The following is a 20235-nucleotide window of genomic DNA, read 5'->3' on the forward strand; positions in this document are numbered from 1 at the left end:
TAAGCTGGGGGAAGAGGTAGATATGTTGGAGGGTAGGGATAGGGTCCAGAGTGACCTAGACAAATTGGAGGATTGGGCCAAAAGAAATCTGATGAGGTTCAACAAGGACAAGTGCAGAGTCCTGCACTTAGGATGGAAGAATCCCATGCACCGCTACTGGCTGGGGACTAACTGGCTAAGCAGCAGCTCTGCAGAAAAGGGCCTGGGGATTACAGTGGATGAGACACTGGATATGAGTCAGCAGTGTGCCTTCATTGCCAAGAAGGCTAAAGGCATATTGCGCTATATTAGTAGGAGCATTGCCAGCAGATCGAAGGAAGTGATTATTCCCCTCTATTCGGCACTGGTGCAGCCACATCTGGAGTATTGCGTCCAATTTTGGGCCCCCCACTACAGAAAGGATATGGACAAATTGGAGAGAGTCCAGCGAAGGGCAACAAAAATGATCAGGGGGCTGCGACACATGACTTACGAGGAGAGGCGGAGGGAACTGGGCTTGTTTAGTCTGCAGAAGAGAGGAGTGAGGGGGGATTTGATAGCTGCTTTCAACTACCTGAATGGGGGTTCCAAGGAGGATGGAGCTTGGCTGTTCTCGGTGGTGGCAGATGACAGAACAAGGAGCAATGGTCTCAAGTTGCAGTGGGGGAGGTCTAGTTTGGATATTAGGAAACACTATTTCACTAGGAGGGTGGTGAAGCACTGGAATGGGTTCCCGAGGGAGGTGGTGGAATCTCCATCTTTAGAGGTTTTTAAGGCCTGGCTTGACCAAGCCCTGGCTGGGATGATTTAGTTTGTGTTGGTCCTGCTTTGACCAGCAGGTTGGAGTAGACGATCTGCTGAGGTCTCTTCCAAACCTAATCTTCTATGATTCTATGACTAGGGCACTGTATTATGGAATGCAGGGACCCTGAAATGGGTTTATTGGTCACTGTGGAAACCAACTCATAGTGAGCTCCCAGTGTGATGCTGTGGCCAAAAGGACAAATGTGATATTTAGATGCATAAGCAGGGGAGTGGAGCAGGGGAAAGATTTTACCTCTACACACCCTATGAATCTATCGATAAAGAAAGTAGATCAGGCATTTATATTTTTTCTGTCTCATAACACATGAACAAGGGAACATTCAATTACATTAATAGTCTGGACATATAACACTGAAAAAAAAGTGTATATAATCCATATTTGGCCTGTGGAATTCCTTGTCACAGGCATTAGTGGAGCAAAGAGCTTCGCTGAATGTGATTCACAAATGGATTGGCCATTGCAGGTGGTGCTGATGGCACCCAATTAGTTAAGGCTGTCTGACCATTTCAAGAAGGAGACCTCATTTTAAGATGCTTATACACTTGCCAAACATTAACTGTTTGGATTAAAAGTTCCCATTCTGGGTGTCTGCTTCCGGCTGAATTGAATTTTGAAAGTTTTAGACATAACGGTTCAGCCGACTTCTCGAATGCAGCTAGGAGAGGCGACGTCTTGCCCACGTTGAAAAATTGTTATGTTAAAAATTGCTAGCACCTCCATTCCTTTCAGCAGATAAAGTCAGGTAAGGGCCACCCCTCTCACCCGTTAACAGCCAGAGCCCTACATTGCAAGGGGAGGAGGTGACAGTCTCTGTGCATTAACACACAGCTGGCTCCTGAGGTCTTTACTCAGTCATTACGCCAAGTGGAGTTTTGCCTCAGTGGGGCCTGAGCAAATTACGGCCACAGCCTCTGAATTTGGCCTTGTGTTGCACATTTACTAACATCTTTAATCCTGAAGGATCTCCTGTGTCACTGAAATGTAGCCACTCAGGGCTAGAGGCTGTCAGCCGGGGAGGCACAGGAAAGAGGGACATTTTGGCCCATGGTACTAGAGCAAACTCATCCCCTGTGGATAAGGGCCCTGGGATGTTTAATGCCTGTGTGGAGTGGAAATGACCTATTCTCTGTCCCATCGTGCGCACCTTGCACTGTGTTTATCCAACAGAAAGAGATGGTACCTGTCATTTCTGAGATGGAAGCGTCTTCCCTGGGAATCCCCCTCCAGTGGCCGTGTCCCGCACGTCTCTCACCCTGGCATCTGCAGCATCATCCCATTCCAATAGCTGAAACAGGAGTGTGCACTGTTTATAAATCAGCTGTATGCAATCCCAGTGGGGTCTGCTCAGCCTCTAGAGGAGAAGTGGCATCTGGATGTAAACAGGCTGGACACTGGAGCCACTCTAACCAATGTCTCTATTTCCATTTCTGTGCTTCTGTGATGTTTATCCTTTATTAGGAGTAAACACTAATTAATGGACCTTCCCAAAGAGAGATGAGAATGTTCAGGCTCTGTGCCAATGACTCCCTTTCCATGTCCGTGCTTCTGTGTTTGTTATCCACTGTTAGCAGTAAACAATTTTTAAGGGACTTTCCCAGAGGGAGTTGAAACCCCTTGGCTCTGTGTCGAGCCAGAGAGGAAATAGCTGTTCTCTGTGTATATTTAAAAAGTATAGTTGATTACTAAGAAAACTAGAGATAATGCCTAGGTCTCATAGGGTCTGATACTGTGTAAATGCCCAGGATGGATAGGTAAATAGCAGACAGACAGATCTGGAGAAAGATGACTGAGGGGAGACATGAACATTTTCTGCAGGCACATGGAGCTGTCGGTAAGGGATCAGAGATCAGTAATTCTCATCAGTAATTATCATCATACAGTGTATAAACTTTCATTGAAGGATCTTCAAAACACCTAGGAAAAGAAAGTCACTATGAACATATACATATCCGCATTATACCTATAGGTAAACTGAGGTGCAGGGAGCCATGAGTTGGCCAAAGTAACACAGAGAATGACAGACAGAACCCAGGAGTCCTGACTTCCTGGCCATAACAATGGTCTCTCCGTCAGTAACTATGTGCAATACAAGCGGGAAATAAACTCACAATCGTAGAATCATAGAATATCAGGGTTGGAAGGGACCTCAGGAGGTGTCAAGGTTCCTTCCCCACTCTGAACTCTAGGGTACAGATGTAGGGACCTGCATGAAAACCTTCTAAGCTTACTTTTACCAGCTTAGGTTAAACTTCCCCAAGGTACAAACTACTTTACCTTTTGCCCTTGGACTTTTGCTGCCACCACCAAACATCTAACCGGGTTTATTATTGGCAAAAAGTCATTTGGAAACGTCTTTCCCCCCAAAATCCTCACCAAAACCTTGCACCCCCCTTCCTGGGGAAGGTTTGATAAAAATCCTCACCAATTTGCATAGGTGACCACAGACCCAAACCCTTGGATCTTAAGAACAATAAAAAAAGCATTCAGTGTCTTACTAGAAGAATTTTAATAGAAGAAAAAGTAAAAAGAATCACCTCTGTAAAATCAGGATGGTAAATACCTTACAGGGTTATCAGATTCAAAACATAGAGAATCCCTCTAGGCAAAACCTTAAGTTACAAAAAGACACACAGACAGGAATATCCATTCCATTCAGCACAGCTTATTTTCTCAGCCATTTAAAGAAATCAGAATCTAACGCATCTCTAGCTAGATTACTTACTAAAGTTCTAAGACTCCATTCCTGTTCTGCCCCCGGCAAAAGCATCACATAGACAGACCCAGAACCTTTGTTTCTCGCCCTCCAGCTTTGAAAGTATCTTGTCTCCTCATTGGTCATTTTGGTCAGGTGTCAGCGAGGTTATCCTAGCTTCTTAATCTTTTACAGGTGAAAAGGCTTTTCCTCTGGCCAGGAGGGATTTTAAAGGTGTTTACCCTTCCCTTTATATTTATGACAGGAGGTCATCTAGTCCAACCCCCGGCTCAAAGCAGGACCAATCCCCAACTAAATCATCCCAGCCAGGGCTTTGTCAAGCCTGACCTTAAAAACTTCTAAGGAAGGAGATTCCACCACCTCCCTAGGTAACGCATTCCAGTGTTTCACCACCCTCCTAGAGAAAAAGGTTTTCCTAATATCCAACCTAGACCTCCCCCACTGCAACTTGAGACCATTCCTCCTCCTTCTGTCATCTCCTACCACTGAGAACAGTCTAGAGCCATACTCTTTGGAACCCCCTTTCAGGTAGTTAAAAGCAGCTATCAAATCCCCCCTCATTCTTCTCTTCTGTAGACTAAACAATCTCAGTTCCCTCAGCCTCTCCTCATAAGTCATGTGTTCCAGGCCCCTAATCATTTTTGTTGCCCTCCACTGGATGCTTTCCAATTTTTCCACATCCTTCTTGTAGTGTGGGGCCCAAAACTGGACACAGTACTCCAGATGAGGCCTCACCATTGTCGAATAGAGGGGAATGACCACGTCCCTCTATCTGCTGGCAATGCCCCTACTTATACATTCCAAAATGCCATTGGCCTTCTTGGCAACAAGGGCACACTGTTGACTCATATCCAGCTTCTCATCCACTGTAACCCCTAGGTCCTTTTCTGCAGAACTGCTGCCTAGCCATTCGGTCCCTAGTCTGTAGCGGTGTATGGGATTCTTCCATCTTAAGTGCAGGACTCTCCACTTGTCCTTGTTGAATCTCATCAGATTTTTTTTGGCCCAATCCTCTAATTTGTCTAGGTCCCTCTGTATCCTATCCCTACCCTCCAGCGTGTCTACCTCTCCTCCCAGTTTAGTGTCATCTGCAAATCTAGTAGGGCCTGTTCACTGGGTGGGTATGATGGACTTATGCAGGGTGCAACCTGGAACTGGGGTACCACGAAACTCTCTGGCATACCACTATGAGCCCCCTCTGACACTGTGACGCTGTGAGAAGCTGCAATCCACTCCAGATCTTGCACTTACACTGCCATAGTGTAGCGGGGCAGTTACCCCGCTCTGGAGCAAAAAGCCTGGACTGAGTGGGGAAGCAGCCACAGCTAGGGCCACACCCCAATGAAGCCAGAGATGGCCCAATAAAAGGGCTGGGAGGCAGGAGCTGAGTCAATCTCTCTCTAGCTGTTGAGGGAGAAGGACCTGGCTGCCTGGGAGCACAGGGTACCAGGTGCAGAGCAGGGCTGGGGAAAGGCAAAAGCAGCTAGGGAGCTCCAGCCTGGCAACTTTCCAGGCCGCAGGCCTTGTGCAGGGCCTAGAACAGGTACTGGTGTTGCAAAGGTGCAGCCCGGGGTGAGGCAGAGGCGGCTGGTCCAAACCCCCCTTGCCAGTGATGAATGGCCATTACAGACAGCAGTCTGCTCCAGTGAGTGAGGGCTAGGTGCTGCCTGGCAGTAGCTACTGAGGAAAGTTGGGGACAGAGGGAGGGGAGACCCAGATCTGTGGGTTACTGCAGTGGGCAGAACCCTGAGATAAAGGGGCACTGCCAGGGGGCAGCATCCCAAGGTAAAGGGGCTCGGGGTCCGGGAGGGACATGGGTGCCAGCAGCAAGTGAGACATCGGCCAGCGGAGGGCGCTCCAAGGCTGGTGAACAGCTAATTCTCAGACGACCAGCAGGAGGTGCCATGCCGGTGAGTCTTCAACATCGCTACAGAGGGACACACCCAGCTGCCGTTAGATGAACCACCATAGAGAGGCTCCAGCCAGTTCCCCAGCTCCCCAGCCTAGGACCTCAGAGCTGTACCGTCTTGCCCTTGTTTCAAGGTTCCTTCCCCACTCTGAACTGTAGGGTAAACATGTGGGGACCTGCATGAAAGACCCCCAAAGCTTATTCTTACCAGCTTAGGTTAAAAAATTCCCAAAGATACAAACTTTGCCTTTTCCTTGAACAGCATGCTGCCACCACCAAGAGATTTAAACAAAGAACAGGGAAAGAGACCACTTGGAGACGTCTTCCCCCAAAATATCCCCCTAAACCCTGCACCCCCTTTCCTGGGGAAGGCTTGATAAGAATTCTCACCAATTGGTACAGGTGAACACAGACCTAAACCCTTGGATCTTAAGAACAATGACAAAATCAATCAGGTTCTTAAAAGAAGAATTTTATTTAAAGAAAAGGTAAAAGAATCACCTCTGTAAAATCAGGATGGCAAATACCTGACAGGGTAATCAGATTCAAAACATAGAGAATCCCTCTGGGCAAAACATTAAGTTACAAAAAGACACAAAAACAGAATTATACATTCCATTCAGCACAGCGAATTTACACAAGCCCCCCAAAAAAACCCAAAAGAAAATCGAACGCATTTTCTAGCTAGAATACTTACTAACTTAACAGGAGTTGGAAGGCTGCATTCCTGATCTGTTCCCGGCAAAGGTATCACACAGACAGACAAAACCCTTTGTCCCCCCCTCCAGATCTGAAAGTATCTTGTCCCCTCATTGGTCATTTTGGGTCAGGTGCCAGCGAGGTTACCTTAGCTTTTTAACCCTTTAGAGGTGAAAGAATTTTGCCTCTGTCCAGGAGGGATTTTATAGCACTGTATACAGAAAGGTGGTTACCCTTCCCTTTATATTTATGACAATTATGAACTGGAATATAAGCTTTGAAACCAAAATGTGGTCACTGATTGCCTTTCTCGCCTGCCTTTGCCTTCACCAGATGGTCCACCGGAGGATGAGGATGTAGTGGTAGCGCTTATTACAAGCACTCTCACTGCAGTTACAAGAGAACAATTTCAAGCTGCTTGTTCAGCATGTCCAATTCAACAAAAACTGCGGGAATTTCTGACAAAGAGATGGCCCAGTCACCCTAAAAACCTTGACCCAGTCTTGCTGCCTTATTTTAGAGTTCGGGATGAACTTTCTTTGTTTGATGGCTGTGTGCTACGAGGTGCACACCGGCTCCTTGTGCCAGAAGAATTAGTCAAAACTCATACACGTGGCACACGATACTCATCAAGGAATTGTCTGAACCAAACAATGACTATGGGATCTGTGTTGGTGGCCAGGGGTGGACTCTCAAACTGAAGCACTCATAAAATCCTGTGTCACTTGCCAAATGCATGATAAGACAGCAGTGACATGTACCCCTCCATTACAGCCTGAATCTGCATGGGAAAAAGTGGCAATTGACATTGTAGGAACCTTTGATACTCTCGAATTGACTGCCGTTATGCCATCACTTTAATAGACTATTTCAGTAAATGGCCTGAGGTAGCATCTACATTGCAGATCTCTTCTGCTACAGTAATTAAGTTCCTCTCTTCAGTTTTTAGCAGGGAAGGTAACCCCAAAGAACTGGTTTCAGATAATGGTAGTCAATTTACTTCTCTGGAGTTTGAAATTTTTCTAGCACAGAGGGACATTTTCCACAGAAGGTCATCCCTATATTACCCTCAAGCCAATGGGGAAATCGAACAGTTTAACAGAAGTTTGAAAGAGAGTTTGCAAATGGATAAACTGGAAGGGCCATTGTGGATACCCTTCACTACTGATTTCTTGCAAGCATACCGGGCTACACGACATGCCACAACGCAAAGATCACCCGCAAAGTTACTGCATGGGAAACAGATGAATACTAAACTGAACATTGCTGGATTTTAAAGGCAAGACCTGATGCCCCAAACGAGGATGATGTGAGAAAAACAGCTGAACAGAAAAAAGCAAAGTCTAAGGCTTTCACAGACAAGCAGCGGGGTGCTAAGGAACCAAAGTTTGAGTGTGGTTCCTTCATTAGAATACAAAAACCTGGAATTTTACGCAAAGGGGACCATAAATTCATAGCTCCTCTTAAAATCGTAGAGAAGAAGGGACCTTACACCTATCAACTTTCTGATGGGTGGGTATGGAATGCCTCTTATCTTCCACCTGCCTATGCACCAAGAGGAGATTATGCTGACACCCAGTCTGCATTGGATGACTTCGCCATAGTACGAACACAACAAGACATTGCACTGGAACCGGGGCTTGAGAGACGGCCTGTCAGACCCAGACGACCACCTGTCTGGACTAGGGACTATGCTATGTAGTGTCTACAGTGTTTTCAGTGTAATAACTCTGCCAACAGTATAGTGTCTTGTTTCCTATTTGTTCCTGTGGTTAGAACAATAATGTTTATTTTAATTGGGAGGGTTTCTTAAGGAAGGACGAAATGTGGTGTTTAGATGTTGCTTATAATTATTAGAATCGGGAGCACTGGCTGTTGGGAGTCTGAAAGGACAGGAAACAGGAAGGATGGGGGAGGAGTTGAGAGGCTGGGAGAAAGCTACAGATGGAGCAGCAGCTTGGTAAAGAGGTTTCCACTTTGAAGATAAAGTCCTGTTGAAGCTTGTTAGTACCTTGCCTGGTTGATACAACAATATGGAAGACTGATGAACTGTTTGTACCATCATGGTGAGACACGGCGTGATTCAAATCCTGTCCAGTGTATAGAACTTACATCATTTCTTAGGTAACCAACTTTGATCTGTACAATTATTACTTACAATCACTTAAAATCTATGTTCCTGTACTTAATAAATCTGTTCTACCTAAAACAGTCTGTTCTTTGAAATGAAATGGGGAAATCTTCTCAGGAACAGGGGCTGGTGCATTGTCCTCTCCACACTGAGGGAGGGGCAGACTGGGTAATAAACTTACAGTGGTCAGGCTCCTGACCAGGCCAAATGGTGCAGCTGTGGGGTCCGAGGCTGGGGACCTGGGGGAACTATCTGGAGCCTCTCTGTTGTTGGTTCATGAATGGGTAGTGAAAGCATTCATGTAACTGCACCTGGCTATGTCCCTGTCTGTGTATGGCTGTGTCAGTGTAAAACCTGGAAAAGATTGCAGCTTGTCACAGCCTCACAGTGTGAGAGAGGACTGGGACTGGTATGCCAGAGAGCTCAGCGGTATTTCAGTTCCAGGGTGCATCCCTGGGAAGTCTGTCACACCCAGACAACGAAGAGACCCTGTGAGTCCATTTCCCTTTTATTATGAGCTCAGTTACTGAGAGACAGTGGTTACCTTTCTGTATAATGGGGATATGTTGATAGTGACTTTCCTTTGCTAGGTGTTTTGAAGATTGTTCAATGAAAGTTGCTGCACAGTATGATGAGAGTTACTGATCTCTGATCCCTTAGTGACAGCCCGATGTGTTTGCAGAAAGTGTTCGTGTCTCCCCAAAGTCTTCTTTCTCCAGATCCGTCTGTCTTCCATCTACCCAGCCATCCTGGGCATTTACAGGGCCTTAGAACGTATGGAGACCTAATAAACCATAATTTAAAAATATACACAAATACACAGAGCAGCCAATTCCTCTCTGACTCAGCGGAGAGCCCAAGAGTTCTTATCTCCCTTTGGGAACGTCCCTTAATTACTGTTTATTTCTAAAGCTGGACGAATTCCACAGACGCACAGATAGGCTTGTCTCCAGCTTGTTTTTTCTCAGATGCAGCTTCTTCCATAGAGGCTGAGCGAACCCCCCTGGAATTGCACAGAGCTCTATTATAAACGGTGCACACACCTCTGCTGGCTCTCAGCGTGGGATGCTGCTGCAGATGCTGGGGTGAGAGGGGAGTGGGGCACGGCTACCTGAGCAGCATTCCCAGGGAAGACGCTTCCATCTCAGGATTCACAGGTACCATCTCTTGCTGCTCAACAAACTGAGTGTTACGTGCGCCTGATTTGTTTCCAGTTCATTGGTGAAAATATTGAATAACATTGGGCCAAGAACTGATCCCTGCAAAACCCCACTAGAAACAGCCGCATTTGCTGACAACATCCGCTTGGCAGGTGCTTTCTGAGATCTGACAGGTATCCAGATTTTGTTTCATTTAATGTGTGCTCTATTGAAATTGTAGAGTGTTCATTTTTTTATCTGAATGTTTTCCCTTACTTAACTAAATGCTTCAGAGAAATCAAAGTCTATTGAATCTGCCCGGTTCCCTTGATCAACCAAATGTGTATTCTAATTAAAGGAAGGAAAAAAGGTTTATATGACACGACAACTTCTCCATAAACCATGTTGTTGATTAGCATTAATTAAATTCCTAGACTTTTTTTGCAGTAATCCCATACCAGCTTTTCCATTGTTTCATAAAAGTTCAGTTTTTTAAACTTTCCCTTTATCTTTTTAATAGTTAACATTTAACACAGTACTGTTCTGTATTTACCTTTTTTGTTTGTTTGTTTAGGCTCAGCTGCTGCCTGATTGTGTACTTCTGGTTCCGAATGAGATGTGTGATTGATCGGTCAGTTCGTAACTCTGGTGTTTGGACCACAAAGTTCTACTGTAGATGCTCTTTAATGTTGTCAAGGTTCCTCCCCCACTCTGAACTCTAGGGTACAGATGTGGGGACCTGCATGAAAACCTCCTAAGCTTACTTTCACCAGCTTAGGTTAAAACTTCTCCAAGGTACAAATTAATTTTATCCTTTGTCCTTGGAATATCCACTGCCACCACCAAACTCTAACTGGGTTTACTGGGAGACGTAGTTTGGACACATCTTTCCCCCCCAAATCCTCCCAACCCTTGCACCCCACTTCCTGGGAAAGGTTTGGTAAAAATCCTCACCAATTTGCATAGGTGACCACAGACCCAAACCCTTGGATCTGAGAACAATGAAAAAGCATTCAGTTTTCTTACAAGAAGACTTTTAATAGAAATAGAAGTAAATAGAAGTAAAGAAATCACCTCTGTAAGATCAGGATGGTCGATACCTTACAGGGTAATTAGATTCAAAACACAGAGAATCCCTCTAGGCAAAACCTTAAGTTACAAAAAAGACACACAGACAGAAATAGTCATTCTATTCAGCACAATTATTTTCTCAGACATTTAAAGAAATCATAATCTAACACATACCTAGCTAGATTACTTACTAAAAGTTCTAAGACTCCATTCCTGGTCTATCCCCGGCAAAAGCAGCATATAGACAGACGCAGACCCTTTGTTTCTCTCCCTCCTCCCAGCTTTTGAAAGTATCTTCTCTCCTCATTGGTCATTTTGGTCAGGTGCCAGCGAGGTTACCTTTAGCTTCTTAACCCTTTACAGGTGAGAGGATTTTTCCTCTGGCCAGGAGGGATTTTAAAGGGGTTTACCCTTCTCTTTATATTTATGACAAATGTCCTCCTGGATTGCTAATGGACTGAAAAGCGTTTCATCACCTCATGTGATATGAGTACCTCATACTGCTTCTTTCCAAATGCAGAATAAAAATATATATGAAATACATCGACCTTTTCTGCAACTTTAACAAGTTTCCTTTTTCCCTCTAGAATCTTGCCTAAAACTTTTCTAGGATTTCTTTTGTTGTTAAAATGCTTTAGAACCTCCTTTTTGTGATCCTTAGCCCTGCCAAGCATGGATTTTTCCCTGATGTTTTTAACGTCCTTTATCAATTTTCATAACTTCCATTTTGTAGTTCTTGCCATCTATAGTCCCGATTTCCCCCCATTTTTATATATTGCTTTCCCCCCACCCCACGATAGCTGCCTTCACTTTGGCACTGGACTGGATTTTTAGCCGGATTTGTCCATATCCATGATTGTGGTATCGTGGCTTTTTAGCTATTTAATATACTCGTCTTAAAGTACTCCCAAGTGTCGTTCCCATTTTTCTGTCTGAAATTTTCCTCCCCATCAGTTTTTCTCTCTCTAGATATTATTGGTTGGGAACTGTTCTCTGTCTGCCCATTTGAATGTCATCAGTTCCATTGTTTGTTTTCCTCTCATCTATCATATGCCCCATTATTTATCTCTTCTCTAAATGAAACAGTCCCAGCCTTTTCAGTGTTTCTGCACAGGGCAGCCTCCCCCATTCTCACAGAATTTCTTAGAAATCCCCTTTCTATCTACTATATCCTTTATAGAGACTCGGTGACCGTAACTGAGCACATATCCACAGCAGGTTATTCTCCATCCTATTCCTCAGGCATCCAAACATTGTCTTTGTTGTCACCACTGTTGTGAATGAGCAGGTGTTTCCATGGAGCTGCTATCAGTCATGCCCAGGTCTTTTCCCTGAGGTGTGCTCTAGTTGGGTTGTTCCCCCCAGCACATATCTGGGAGAACTCCTGACAGCATGGACTCTAGCTTGGGCTTCATTACATTAAGGAAAAATGAGGAATAAGGAATATCCACCCTAGTGTTTCCTGCTGGTGCCTATTATCATTTCCCACACCATGATGTGTAGGAATTACTGACACATGAACACCATAAAATATGGAATTTGCATAAGTAGGGTCATTTTTTAATAATTATTTTCTCTGAATAACCAAAATGTCATTTTCAGTGTGTGAAGAGTGACCAATCTGCTTCTCCCATGAGAACAGCCTCCAGTAGTGCATGTAGTGTCTCATATTAACATTGTCTCTCCATCCAGGCATTTGTACTGTGACCATCACCCTAGAGCCTGGGTACATACAGGAAGTCAGGGGAACATATGGTACATGAAGGAGACACCGTTCTACCTCAGAGTTGGACACCTTCTCCCCTACTCCATGTCAGATTCCAACACAACTGACTACACCAACCCCTCCACCTTCATCCTGCTGGGAATTCCTGGCCTGGAGATGGCCCATGTCTGGATCTCCATCCCCTTCTGCTCCATGTATGTGATAGCTGTCTTGGGAAACTTTTCCATTCTGTGCATTGTGAAGATGACGCCGATCCTCCATGGGCCCATGTACTATTTCCTCTGCATGCTGGCTGTCACCGACCTGGCCCTGTCCACGTCCATCCTGCCCAAAATGCTGAGCATCTTCTGGTTCAATTCCAGGGAGATCGATTTCAGTGCCTGCCTCACCCAGATGTACTTCATTCACTGCTTCTCAGCAGTGGAATCTGGGATCTTGGCAGCCATGGCTTTGGATCGCTACGTGGCCATCTGCCATCCCCTGAGACATTCCACCATCCTGACAAACCCCGTGGTGGCCAAGATTGGTCTTGCCGTGCTCCTGCGCAGCAGCATACTCGTACTGCCCAATCCCTTCCTGGTGCGTCGGTGCCCCTATTACAGAACCAGCATCATTCCCCACACGTACTGCGAGCACATAGCTGTGGTAAAGTTGGCCTGTACTGACATCAGTGCCAATAATTACTTTGGCCTCTCTTTGGCATTCTTCATCACTGGTCTGGATGTGGCTTTTATCACCGTGTCCTATATTCAGATCCTCAGGGCTGTCTTAGGCCTCCCCACAAAGGATGCCCAGCTCAAAACTTTTGGGACCTGCAGCTCCCACCTCTGTGTCATCTTAACCTTTTACATCCCAGCTCTCTTCTCCATCCTCACGCACCGGTTTGGCCACAATGTGGCCCTGCATTTCCATGTTCTCAGTGCCAACGTGTACCTCCTAGTGCCCCCCATGCTAAACCCCATCATCTATGGTATGAGGACCAAACAGATCCGGGACAGTCTGCTCCGGCTCTTTACTCATATAGGGACCTAAAGTTTTCTCCTGGTGTTCTGGCTCTCAGACCGAGCTCCGTGCAGAGCCCTCTTTTTGAATCACTTACTGAACAGAATTTACATAATTATAATGAATTTATATAGCTCTTCTTTCAACCCTGTTATAATCTTGGCCTTAACAACATCCTGTGATAAAGAGTTCCAGAGGTTGACTGTACAATTTGTGAACAAATACCTCCTTTTGTTTGTTTTAAACCAGCTGCCTATTAATTGCATTTGGTGACCCCTAGTTCTTGTGTTATCAGAAGGAGTAAATAAGACTTCCATATTTACTTTCTCCACACCAGTCATGATTTTATAGACCTCTATCATTTCCCACCTTAGTCGTTGTTAGAGAGCTTATTCCTTCACTCTCCCACTTCCCTGGTCCTTCTCGCATGAACAGAGAGCAACAATACCCAAAGTCCGAAGGTGCAAACAATTCGATGTTTATTGGGGTGAACTTCCAGCAAGCTTAAATCCAAGTTCCTTTTTCCTTATTTTTGAATCCCAACTTACTTCCTGTTTGCCCCTAATTTATATAGTAATATTCTTAGCTATACCTTCACCAATCATTCTATTGAAATTTAAGTAACGAATCCTAACTTATTGTAACATAATTAGCTAACCAATTATATCCCACCACCTTAATTAGTTTACACCCAGCAAAATTAATTATACAGCAGACAGAAAAAATCACAGAACGAGACAGAGACCATGCAAATAAAGTATAGCAAAGTGGGAACTCTAATGACAAAACAATTAATAAGTGAGGATTTCACAACTATATCTATGAAGACATAAGCGTTTCCCTGCTGTGTTTATTGATAAGTGAGTTCTTACCAGACGGAAATCTATCAACCTAAATTTTCTTTTACATCTTCTAGGCTCTTCCCTTTCTCTGGAGGTGATAGATCGGATCCCCTTCCTGACAGCCCCATATTGACTAGTTTGGAATGAGAGGAGGTGACCGGTCTCCTCCCAGCTTATGGCTGCCTCTGCTGCTTAGCCAAAGGCATTGGCCTAAGAACAGGGCCTCAGACTGTCACAGAGAGAGAAGGCCCTTACACAGATTCTTTCTTGTATACCTCTATTACTAGCTAAATGATAAACATATACCTACATTCTTAGAGTCTAGGCCTTTACAGGCAGGCCTGAATATCTATATCCTAACAGTCGTCTCTTTTCCAAGCTGAAATGTCCCAGGCTTATTCATTCCTCCTCATAGAGAAGCCATTCAATACCACTAATCATTTTTTTCACTTTTCTGAACCTTTTCCAATTCCAATATATCTTTTTCATTGTGGGGCAGCCACACCTTCATGCAGTATTCAAGATATGGACTATCATGGATTTATATAGAGGCAATATGATATTTTCCGTCTTATTATCTATCCCTTTCTTAATGATTCGCAACATTCTGTTTGCTTTTTTGACTGCCGCTGCACATTGAGTGAATGTTTTCAGAGAACTATCCACAATGACTCCAAGATCTCTTTCTCGAGTGCTAACAACTAATTTAGACCCCATCCTTTTATATGTATAGTTGGGATTTGCCATTTTGTTGACCAGTCACCCAGTTTTGTGAGATTCCTTTGTAGCTCTTCGCAGTCTGCCTGAGACATAACTATCTTCGGTACTTTTGTATCATCTGCAAATTTTGCCACCTCACTGTTTACCCCTTTTCCAGGTCATTTATGAATGTGTTTAATAGGACAGGTCCAAGGACAGACCCATGGGGGACACTGCTGTTTACCTGTCTCCATTTTCACTATTTAGCCCTACCCTTTGTTTCCTATCTTTTAACCGAAGTGCCTAGCAATGCTTTCAATCTCATCTAATGATCCCTAATTTCATTTAGTGACAAGCCTTTTGTTATTTAATCACCCTGCCTCTGTTTCTGGACAAATTCCCTGCCCCACAGATGAAAGCTGGGAGAAGCATTGCACTCATCACATATCACTCTCAAGCTGAGTTGCATTTAAGAGCTCCATTTGGCTCTAGGGCGTGCGCTGTGAGGAGACCTCAGGTGCAAAACTCAGGTTGGGCTGGAGCCCCCCCATGTCCCCTAAATGGTGCCCTTGATCAGCTGAGCTCCCTCTGCTCTGGGGTGGGAGCTGCTGCAGCGTCAGAAGGAGCCTGCCTGCAGATAGGAGGGGCCTCAGCTGAGCAGAGTCTGATGGGGTGAATGACCTGGTGCCTCTCCCAGCCCTGCTGTAATGCCAGATCCCCTTTTCCACTGTACTTTCCCATTGAAAACCTGGTACTTGGCAACCCTAAATGGCACCTGGACACAGAATCCAAAAACCAGACTGTCCACGTAAAATCCAGATGGGAGGAAACTCTGTTAACAGCACAAGGGTGGGAGAGGGGACTTTTTGTCTGCAGGGTCTATGGCTGCAGCAGAGAGCCAGACTCCAGCAGGAGGAGAAACCAGGAGTTGCATGACACGCTAGAGAGCTCTGACCAAATCCCAAAGAATGCTCCACTGTGGTGAGGTCACAGGCAAGGAATGGTGTGCAGGTGTCATATTGTTTTTACCTAGACCTGTGTGTGACACTCTGCATGCCCTATTCATCTTAGTGGTATGATTATGATATAATTTTGGATGAATCTTTTACAAAATGTTCTGATTTGATGAATATGAATATATATACATGTATCATTTTTGTATTTGGAGTTATTAATATTGACTATGTATCTGTATTCCAAATGTGGTTGCACCTGGGTGACACCTGCAAGGCAAGAGGCTTCCAGTCTAGACAGCCAATTGTGAAGGGTCTATTCAAGGTAATGGGCTATTAAGGGAAAAATAGGCCATAGGAGAAGTTTATCCTCCACCTGGTGAGTCTTCCTGGGAATGCTTGAGTCAGCTAATGGATAATGGCTGCTATAACTCAGCGAAGGATGCAAATGCATGTGACTAAACCACGTGAGACTGAACACCATTTTGGTACCTGTGTTATTCCAAAAACTGTGCTGGGAAGTTGGCTTGGAACAAAGGGATTCCTACCATATGGAAGAAACTAGAAAAGGGGGCAGTGACATCAACAAGTGACCTTACTCCCCACACATGAACACCTGGAAACACCTGAGGAACAAAGACTGAACCGTGAGAAGTGCTGGTGTCAGGTTGAAGGTGTTTCTAGCCTGTGTATGGAAGCTTGATGAACTGTTTGTACTATCTAACATGGTGAGACATTGCTTGATTCAAATCCTATTTAGTGTATGAGACTTAGACTGTGATTTTCTTTATTTCTTAGGTAACCATCTTTGATCTGATTGCTATTACTTATAGTCATTTAAAATCTATCTTTCTCTGTCAATACACCTGTTTTCTATTTTTTAACTAAAACAATGTGGTTTGCTGCAAGTTTGGGAAAACCTCAGCTCATTTAACAAACAATTGTACATGGTCCTCTTCACATCGAGGGGGGGTGAAATGAGTAATAAATGAATACTGGTCAGGCTTTTGACTAGGAATGGGTGTAACAGCTCTAGCATCCTAGGCTGGGAAGCTGGGGGTATTTTGGCTGGAATTTCCCTACGTTGGGTTCATGAGTGGTTGGTCAAAGCATTCACAAACAAAGCTAGATGTGGACCCTGACTGTGAATGTTGGTGTGAGTGAAAGCTTGGAGGGTTGGGACCCTTGGGGCTGTTACCGGATGTGCTGAAATTACCTCTGAGCCTGTTTTCCCTGCCAGCTTGGGATTTCCAGAACCCCGACTTGTTGAGCGAGACACGCTAGCCTGCTGCAAACACAGACCCAGGGTCTAGTCCATGCCCCCAAAGCTGCAGACTTAACTGAAAACAGCTGAGCAGGTCACCTATCTCCGACGCCCAGTTCCCAATGGGATCCAAACCCCAAATAAATCCTTTTTACTCTGTATCATGCTTATACAGGGTAAATTTGTAAATTGTCCATCCTCTATATCACTGATAGAGAAATATGCACAGCTGTTTGCTCCCCCAGGTATTAATCGCTTACTCTGGGTTTATTAATAAACAAAAGTGATTTTATTAAGTATAAAAATGGGATTTCAGTGGTTTCAAGTAATAACGGACAGAACAAAGTAAGTCACCAAGCAAAATAAAGGAGAAACACACAAGTCTAAGCCTAATACATTAAGAAACTGATTACAGGTAATAGCTCACTCTCAGAGATGTTACAATAAGCTTCTTTCACAGACTAGACTCCTTCCTAGTCTGGGCCCAATCCTTTCCCTGGTACAGTCCTTGTTAGTTTCAGCAGACATCTCAGGTGGTAAGCAGGGGTCTTCTCATGACTGACAGACTCCTTTGTCCTGCTCCACCTGCTTTTAAAGCTTTGGCATAAGGCAGGAATCTTTTATCTCTCTGGGTCCCCACCCCCTCCTTCCAAATGGAAAAGTACCAGATTTAAGAAGGATTTCATTATCAGGTGACATGGTCACATGTCACTGTAAGACCCCTAGTCTCAATTCACCATGGGCTGGCCCACACGTACACAGGAAGGTTTGCAGGTGAATAAACCATTTACAATCAATTGTCCTAGTCAATGGGAGCCATCAAGATTCTAAACTGCCATTAATGGCCCACACTTTGCATAATTACAATAGGACCTCAGAGTTATAATTCATATTTTTAGCCTCAGACACAAGAGTGATACATGCATACAAATAGGAGGAATATATTCAGCAGGTGATAAGCTTTTTTATGATACCTTACAAGAGATCTTTTGCATAAAGCATATTCCAGTTACATCATAGTCACACTCATAAGCATATTTCCATAAAATATATGGAGTGCAATGTCACAAGGGTTTTCCAGGTTGTCACAACATCACAATTGAAGAGGGACCCATATTGGTGAGACAGAGGTCTGAACTGTACCCCAGTTCCAGGTAGCACCAAGGGAGGGACCCACAACACTTAATATCACTTGCGCTGTCTAAAGTAGAGGAATTGTTTTAGCAACCCCTTTTGCGAAGCCTGGGTTTGATTACTTTAATGATCATGTGCCCTGAAAGAGGGAAACTGGAAAAAGAGTGTGCCCAAGGGGACCTCTGAGAAGAGTGTGCTGAAGCAATTGGAGAGTCTGCAGAAGATGGTCCAAAACTAGTCTCAGGACCTTGCGCTTCGTTTGCAGGTCTCCTCTCCTAGAGGGAGGTGCTAGTATGGAAGCTTCACCCCAAGAGTGGGCCTAGAAACCCAGAGCCAGAGTAGTGCCTGAACGCTGCTCCGACTCAACAGCACATGGGGACAGTGTGTGGGAACCAAACACAGCTTCCTGGTGGGTGTCCAGTCATGGGAGCTTGAAAAGGACTGTAACAGCAAACCTGGAGCTGCTACACAGATGATAGGAGACTGTGACTGGAACGGGAGCGGCGCTGGCCCATCCCAAACTTTCTGGGTGGTGTCCACAAGAGGTTCTCTTCAGCCAAATGTGGCCAACTTGCCTCTGTCCTTGGTGTTTCCCAGAGTGCTCTGGTTTCTGGACTGATACAGCAGAGATGCCCTGAGCCAGTCAGTCCCGGTTTGGCATCAGGGAGGGGATTTGTCTCTCCCTTGGAAAGTGCACCCCAGAATGGAAGAGACAAGGAGTCCCTTTTCTAGTAGATTTCATCCCATCTCTCTCTCTCCCACTCCTTCTCCATGCATTTTGTGCCATCTCGCCCTTTCCTTTGTAACTCACTCCCCCCCTCCCCACGCCTCTGGTATTATCTGGACCTGTGATCTGCCGGTATTAATTTTTAGAATCCTTGTGGGTCCCCACCTTCTGTAATCGAAGTGCCAGACTGGGGAATTAGCCTTAGAATCATAGAAGATTGGGATTGGAAGAGACCTCAGGAGGTCATCTAGTCCAATCCACTGCTCAAAGCAGGACCAACCCCCAATTAAATCATCCCAGCCAGGGTTTGGTCAAGCTGGGCCTTAAAAACCTCTAAGGATGGAGATTCCACCACTTCCCTAGGTAACCCATTACAGTGCTTCACCACCCTCCTAGTGAAATAGCTGTTGGGATATGTTAGGGTTAAGTAAAGACCTGGGAAGCCACTGTTGTGCTGAGATGGCATTTGGGGATAAGACATAGGCAAGCAGCGTTTCTTTGTTTGATAAATAAGTTGTCATCTTTTTCCCTTCCCTGTTGCTTGCTGAGAATTGATAAGCATTGCAGCTGCATAAGAAATGTAGCTGTCTAATGAACACCCTTTGTGTAAAAGAAGTGTTCTTTCCCCCTCCCTTCCTTTCTCAGCTACATAAGTGAGCCCTGGGTCATGCCCCTTCCTCCCTCCCCTGAGAACTTCTGATTAAGGGAATGTGTGGCAACAAATTACTGCAAATAAATTTATTTTCAAGGTAAAAATGCCCGTATAACATTCATAATGCTGTGAACAATAGATGGGGTGGGTATACGAATAATATGGATGTTTTTGTAACTTAAAAATGTTTTTTGGGATGTTGTAACAGATATAGGTATTTACATACTAACTCAGATAAAAAGACAGTGCTGTAGCTAAGCCAGTGCTTACTCGACAATTGGGTTGAGGGAAACAAGTATCGCAATAAAGAAGCCCGTACTCACATCCGCCTCTGGGTCAACCTGCTCCTTCTTCCTAATATCCAATCTAGACCTCCCCACTGCAACTTGAGACCATTGCTCCTTGTTCTGTCATCTGCTACCACTGAGCACAGCCAAGATCCATCTTCTTTGGAACCCTGCTTCAGGTAGTTGAAGGCTGCTGTCAAATCCCCCCTCACTCTTCTCTTCTGTAGACTAAACAAGCCCAGTTCCCTCAGCATCTCCTTGTAAATCATGTGTCCCAACCCCCTGACCATTGTTGTTGCCCTCTGCTGGACTCTCTCCAATTTGTCCACATCCTTACTGTAGTGGGGAGCCCAACACTGGACACAGTACTCCAGATGTGGCCTCACCAGTGCTGAAGAGAGAGGAATACTCACTCTCTGGATCTGCTGGCAACGCTCCTACTAATACAGCCCAATATGCTGTTAACCTTCTTGGCAACAAGG

General features: G+C 44.9%; 1 protein-coding gene across 1 annotated transcript; it reads left to right on the plus strand.

Annotated features, from left to right (window-relative positions):
• Positions 1 to 12277: 12277 nt before the first annotated feature.
• On the plus strand, positions 12278 to 13225 carry LOC102945603 (olfactory receptor 52M1). Its single transcript, XM_007053090.2, has one exon. It carries the CDS (start codon positions 12278 to 12280, stop codon positions 13223 to 13225), a length of 948 nt encoding a protein of 315 aa, XP_007053152.2.
• The last annotated feature ends 7010 nt before the right edge of the window (positions 13226 to 20235 follow it).

This window comes from Chelonia mydas, chromosome 1 (genome assembly GCF_015237465.2).
Source record: "Chelonia mydas isolate rCheMyd1 chromosome 1, rCheMyd1.pri.v2, whole genome shotgun sequence".
NCBI classification, from domain to species: Eukaryota; Metazoa; Chordata; order Testudines; family Cheloniidae; genus Chelonia; species Chelonia mydas.